Source organism: Orbicella franksi, chromosome 7, assembly GCF_964199315.1.
Source record: "Orbicella franksi chromosome 7, jaOrbFran1.1, whole genome shotgun sequence".
Taxonomy (NCBI): domain Eukaryota; kingdom Metazoa; phylum Cnidaria; class Anthozoa; order Scleractinia; family Merulinidae; genus Orbicella; species Orbicella franksi.
The window spans coordinates 31,513,249-31,520,051 of NC_138151.1; the positions used below are offsets into that span (position 1 = coordinate 31,513,249).

The window sequence follows — 6,803 nt, forward strand, 5'->3', positions numbered from 1 at the left end:
TTAGAACCAAGTGTCCTCTATATCTCTTGGCAACTCATGATCATTACCAGCCAAGCCCTCCCTGCAATTTGCGCTTTCCTCATTTTTCTCACTGTGAGAATCAGCCATTTTATCACTCTTCCTGGCTTTTGGCGTTAGATTGGTTTCGTCTTCTGTAAGGTCAAAGGTAACCAGTCCGCTGTCCTTTAAAGTGTTGGACACCGACGGCGTGTTGATTTTACCAGTTGACAGTTGTTGCCTCAGAATGTTTCTCCCAGCTAATCCGCGTATTTCGCTCTGCAATTCAGTAAGAGGAAGGACCATAGCAAGGCAACAAGAAAAAGACCATCGTGGATTTTTCCGCCATTCTTTTATGTAGCGGTAAATGTATACAAAGTACTGACCTGCAAAAAAAGATAAAAAACATTAGTGTCATGTCAAAATGTCACAATCATTCAATTTGTTTCCTCGCAAATAGACCACAAGCAGTCTTTTCGAAGAATTCTTTGCGGGAGTAGACGTTAATTAAGCAAATCGTCAGGGCCAGCTGATACCAGCCTAGTGCTGGAAGGGCTGTCAGTCGGGAGGTTGTCACAGCTGTTACTGATGCAAAGATAGAAGGCCAACAAGAACAATGGAAACAATAGCAAACCACTGAGGCTCAGTTTATTTCACTCATACTAAAACGCCTGTGGGCTTCTAGAGGAGATGAGTGGTAGCCACTAATTATCCTCATTCAGAAAGATGAGGTGTGGGGTGGGCAGAAAGGGCCTGGGATAAAACAATCGTTCATAACTTTTCCAATATTTAGTAACAGCTTCCAAACTTTGCAACTTTGGATGAAATTTATCTGAGAACAAATTATTTGATATTTTCCGTTCTCGGAACGTGATGATTCCATAGAACTTCATTTTACAGGCATGCTTTAAGGAATATTCTTGACTTTGTTAAAAAAGAGCTTTTATTGATTTTTTTCAATTTCACTGAAATTGAAAACTGACGTCTTAGAAAAAAAAATTAAGAAATCGGTTGATACAAAATTGCGGCTTCTTGAAAATCCTGGTATCGTCATACCATCTTCTTGACATCAAAGGAAACATGTTTGGACATAAAGCCCCGAATGAGTAGGGTAAAATAGCAGTAAGGAGTACTTCAGACTATTTCCTCTTAGTATTCCTAAACTAGATCTCCTATTCCTCTGCACTGTAAAAGGAGCTCGAGATGTTTCACTGGTTTTTTTTTTTCAGATATGTTTCATTCACCTCGACGGAAATTTAGTATGGCTGAATGTTATCGTCTGACCTTTTTAATTCTTGATCAGTCTAGACCATTCATTCTTTTTTCGATTCTCTAGCGTTTGTGAATCTTTTTTTGTCAGTTTCTAGTTTAATGTTTGACCTTAAAAGAGGAAATAGTTACTATACAATTAGACACGTTCAGACAATTGGTCCACGATTTTCGTTTGTTCACTTTTGCCGACTATTCAGCCGTAATTGAGGGGGTTGTTTCACGGGTTAAAAAAACGTCACTCAAAAGGCAAGCTGAAATATTTGTTGTAAATAAATAGGTCATTTAGTCACTAGATAATATATGAGTCAGCAATTACCCACGAGAAGGCCGATCACTAAAGAATTAGCTCCAATCACAAGTACGTTGAACATGATGCTGTCCACGTACGGGTCAATGGAGGCTGGTATTCTCTCCTTCGGAATTTTACTGACAGCTCCAATGCCTAAATTAACGAACGTGACAGCCAGAGATGTCAACATTAACTTGTTCTCGAATGGATCCGCCATAGGGCTGATGTAGGCGAACAACATTCCATAAAGTCCTGAGAGGACACAAGCTAATCCAACATAGGCCCTGCTCTCTCCGCCTACAAGGATCAAACCAGATGTCAAAACAACCTTGCGAATCGTCTCAATTAATTCCCAATACCATGAGCGGGAATTATAGTTTTCAAAGAGGAATCGTAATCCTTTAATAATTCCCTTGGCTTGGTCTTGAGGCTCCAAAGCTTCATTCTCGGTTTGGATTACATTTCCGTGAGACACCTTACGTTGTTTCCAAAGAGCTATCAGTGATGCAGTTGGCAGGATAATGATGTAAAACACAGCGCAGAATGCAACGATGACCAAACGGTTGTACTCTTGACCTTCACATTTTACGTTGTAGTCCGCTTTTAGGTAAACGTCGCATGTTTTCTTTTCTTCGTCGAGGCAAAGTGTGCGACAAGCAAGTGGAAGCACTTGTGCTGTCTTTAAGCACGTACTGAGGTATGTCACGTAGAGGAAGAAAAACAAGCTCCGGTAAATCAGTTCTTTGGCTTGGGCAGCTTTTTTCTCTTTCTGTTCTTTGTTTAAAGTGCTTCGCAGCAAAAATAATTTTCTGAGTAGATAAGCAAGGACAGACAGAAAGATGGCAGCAGCATTCATTGCGAGTATGGCAAACAAGCTTCCAAAAGCATTCACTTTCACATTGGGCAAGAGACAGTGGATTGGTGCTATCTGGAAAACACTCAGTTGCAAAGTCTCGGAATATTTTCCAATAAGCGCAAGAGAGTCTGGCCATTTAATGTACGAGAATGCTTCCAGAACTCCATTTGTGACTTGGTAGAAGCCAATGACAATTTTTAACCTGCCTAGAATGATATCCACTGAGGAACGTCCTTCTCTTTTCTTGCTTTTCTTTTTGCCTGTCCAAACTAAAACTGCAATGACTATTACAAGTACTGTCGCTATGACTGACAGCTGGACAATCATCCACTTCTTGGTTGGACACCGTTGGCATGTTTGCAGTTGTTTGTAGTAACCAGCACTGCATACCTCACATAATGGACCTTGGTAGCCTGTGGCACAGATGGAATCTAGACCTCCCATACACGACTCCTCCCTTGGGCATTTGTGTGGCGTTGGCAAGGTGTGTGGGAACTCATTGATTGAATGATAAGTTATCGAGAAGTTGATGCTTTTACCAGGACTATAGGTGATACTATCGAGACTCTCCGTAAAATCTTCATAAAGGTGTTTGTATGTTTCATTTTACCATTTCCACCAATAACCAGTCTTGAGAGATACATAGTCGTTTTCACAGTTTAATCCAGCTTGATGACAAGGTTCGCAACCTTCAAACCGATGAGTACGGTGAAATCCATCTAAACATTTACAAGCGCGATACCCAGCAAATGTGTTGGTATCGGTTCCTGTTAAAAGAAAAGACGAACCAAAATATCGTGAGATAAAATACTACATATCCTGGCCGCTTAGTTTAGTTGGTCAAGAGGCACGTTTGCAGATATCAGTTCTCTATTCACTCATTACCTTGTGGACAAGCAATGCAGTCTCGTGCCCTCACTCCCGGTGTTTTATCATAGGGGACGAAAGTGCCATTGGGACACTTCAGGCAACTGTCGTTAACAAAAGCTTTAGTGTCAGAGTAAAAGCCACCTATAAGTAATGTCAGTCTTGCAAATTAGTATTGTAAATAATGTGCGATTTTTTTATTTATAAAAGCTACCTGTGACAAAAAGATAAACGCAGCCGACAAAAAGACAAAAAGATAAACGCAGCCTTAATGCAGACTGGAGTGACATTTTTTGGGACAGTCGGCTTACTAGCGGATATGGGACGCCCAATTGGCCTCCTTGCAGCAGGGCGCGAAAACAAATGACATCATCACCTAGCATGTGCATACGAAATTGCTTTGGTTTTACAATCAAAAGAAAAAGCAAACAAAGAAACAAACAAGCATTAAAGAACTAAAACAAAATCTGAACAACAACGAAAACAACAACAACAAGGTAAAAAATGTAATATATGCCTGTACAGACGGTTTTTGATTCTGGTATTTAAGTAGCGCTGATGGGTTAAAATATTGCTACCTGCAGAACAGTTCAAGCACTCAAGTTTCTCAGGGTCGTTGACAGATGAATTGACAAACGTCCCCAGTGGACATGGACGTACAAGCAGCTTGTTTTTATCTTGGACTTTTCTGGCAAATCCAACTTGAGCAAAAGCCTTGAATAATGTACTTCTCAGCAAAACGTCTTCTGGGATCTGGACGTAGTCTGTGTCACCTTGCCCTAGTCCACTAAACTCAAACACAGAAACACATTAATATAAGTGTGTGAGAATTCCTCTTGAAAATGTACAAGTAAATGCAGCCAACTCAAAGATCTAAACGAAATTTACATACAGGTAAATTATGCAACGTTCGGTATGATCTGCCGCCATTAATTTCAGGGTGCCAATTTTCCCTTCGTCTATGCTTCTGCGAAATACAAAGACCACTGTTTTTTATAATAATAAATGAACATTAAATTCGTTACTAACATTGACACTACAGAGTATTTAGCTTTAAAAAGACTAATTGGGGACACTATTTACACATTTTATCCTAGCTACATAAAATTAAAATTATTTACAATTTAATTAATATGGAATATAGAATATTATATACAATGTTTACAGTATACGGTTTTAGGTATAGAATATTTTTTAAACTGTTTACACAATTTAGGAATCTTTTTCAGTCTTTAATAGGATAGAGTTTTTCTTATTCGAGAAGCATGACCCCTTATTACAATACAGATTAAGGGAAAGTTTCACAGCGAAGTTTGATTTGAAATTTCCTGACAAATTGGTTTAAGTCACACTTTTTGGTACTGAGTTTTTAACAATGTGCCAAATAGTAGACAGTAATTGAATTTCCAACTTAAGATCAAAGAAGCCCTTCATATTGAATGGGAACGACCCGCATTGAATAAACAACTCAAACATGTTAATTTAACACTCTTACTTCAATTACTATTTGTATTCAGCTTTTTTCACAGATTTGTACTCGCACCTTTTTATTCTCCCACTCCGTTGTATCCCTTAAGTATTATGTAACTTTTTCACTTACTCGTAACTATTATTCTACAATTTGTAATTAACAGCTACTTGTTATCTACTTTATATATAGTCGCTCACTTGTAAACATCCTTTAACTGAAGATGAATACTGAGTATCCGAAACATGTCTTGCAAATTTAAACGGTGTGTCGTCTTCTTTAAATGTTTGATTCCAATCTTACTGCTACGAAAATTTGGCAATATTATTTATCGACTCTAACAATGGAGTTCGAAAAATACGGGATGACGTTAGGCCAAGGGAAACGGAAATCGGCTCGAAATGGCGAGAGTTCAAAAGAACCAAGTTCGAAATAGACGACAGTATATGACTGAAAAAAAAAAAAACAAAAACAAAAAAACAAGGGTAAATCGAAGGTAAATGGGTTTCAGTTCGAAATAACGAGGAATTCGAAATTTGCAAGTTCGAATTAGCGATGTCCAACTGTAGAAAGCTTGGTTTTGGCTTGGCGACTCTTGACTAAAAACCGCTGCAACTCAAAAGGTACATCCTGTAAAATGCACATTGATAAAATAGTCCACGAGAGCTGCAGGAAGTTTCACTAGGAATTCTCAAAACTGTCTTTATGCTTACAACTGTATTTTGTGTTGTTCTGCCTATTTTGAAGCTAACAGCATCGTGGTGACCTGGCGTAATTTTTAACTTTTCAGGAGTCGAGAACTCGGTCTATTTATCTATAGCTTGTATAACTATTTTAACAATGATTGTGTTTAGGAAAGCTTTGTTGAATACTTACATAACTGGAGTTAGAACAATAGTAGCGTTAAAAGATTGAAGACTAACATCTTTTAGATCTGTTCGTATCATATATCTATGGATAAAAAGAAAGAAAGAAAACAAAAAGCTAATAAATATAAAACAAAAGTGTAAATTATCACACAAACAAAATATATAGGAGGTAAAATTTGCATCGCGCCTTATCGCTACGCGACTCTACCCAATACGAAATTATATTAATTTCCCAACAAGCAGTCAACCGAGAGTGAGGTCTTACCCAGAAAATCGCAACCTCGGCCTTGCCGTATTGACCTCGCTATCGCTCGGTCAATACGGCAAGGTCTCGGTTTGAGATTTTCCCATAAAGACCTCACCCTCGGTTAATAAGCAGTTTATTATATGACCTATCAAAACAACAAAACAAAAAACAATCCACGAAAAGTCACCCAGTAATACGTGCACTTACAGTGTATGCTTTCATCGTCTCCAGCCGCACAAATCAGGTGAACTAACGCGTAATTCAAAAATTTCTACATTTTCTTTGTTCATCGACGACAAACAACGTTGGAATGTGTTTATGTCACCAACTGCTTTCTTTGCCGTTTTTTTACATTGTTGCTCTTGGACGAAAGTTTCCCTTTCCTCTTGGCTGTTTCCTTCGTCCTGTCCGGCACAAACTCGTTCATAATTTGACGCCGTGAATTCGCTGTTCTCTTAAAATTGTAAGTTCATACTTGTAATAAAATTCACTCTCAGTGTTCGATCATCGTTTTCAGCCGCTTAATTTTCAGAAAGAAAAGAAATATATTTTTTTAGAATATCCTTTCGCTTTGTTTTTGCAGGCTCGTAATCGGTCCGTGGGCATTACCAGAGATAAATGCAGTAGAGTTAGCCAATCATAGCGCGCGTTATATCGGCTACAAACAAAAGCCATAAAACAAAATATGGTATGGCATTTACTTTATGCTTTTCTAACGGGGAGACGCTCCCCATTAAATCTAACTTGACCAGTGATATGTGGCACTTAAATAATCATCCTTATGATACATAGGAGACACTAGACGACGTTGAAAAGAGGTTAGAGTAGGGTTTGGGTTAGTAATAAACACCGCCGTACTATAGAGAACCCTAACACCAAATCTAAACGTATCGCAGCCACCGCACATTCCCTTTCCTCTCCTAACTACACTGCTAACA

At 38.6% G+C, this 6,803-nt stretch overlaps 1 protein-coding gene across 1 annotated transcript; it reads right to left on the bottom strand.

Moving 5' to 3' along the window:
- Nucleotides 1–3,550, bottom strand: LOC145493729 (uncharacterized). Its single transcript, XM_081473186.1, has 3 exons — nucleotides 3,300–3,550; nucleotides 1,586–3,181; nucleotides 1–383 (listed from the first exon to the last, which is right to left on the bottom strand). The coding sequence occupies exons 2-3, from the start codon at nucleotides 2,856–2,858 to the stop codon at nucleotides 1–3; spliced, it is 1,656 nt and encodes a 551-aa protein (XP_081329312.1). The 5' UTR covers nucleotides 2,859–3,181; nucleotides 3,300–3,550.
- Nucleotides 3,551–6,803: the final 3,253 nt, after the last annotated feature.

Bases quoted from the DNA above. Each gene is read 5' to 3' on its own strand.
- LOC145493729 (XM_081473186.1), bottom strand. From the start codon at position 2,858: ATGGGAGGTCTAGATTCCATCTGTGCCACAGGCTACCAAGGTCCATTA. The intron at 384-1,585 runs GTAATTGCTGAC...CTTTTTTTGCAG, and splicing joins AGTGATCGGCCTTCTCGTGG to GTCAGTACTTTGTATACATT.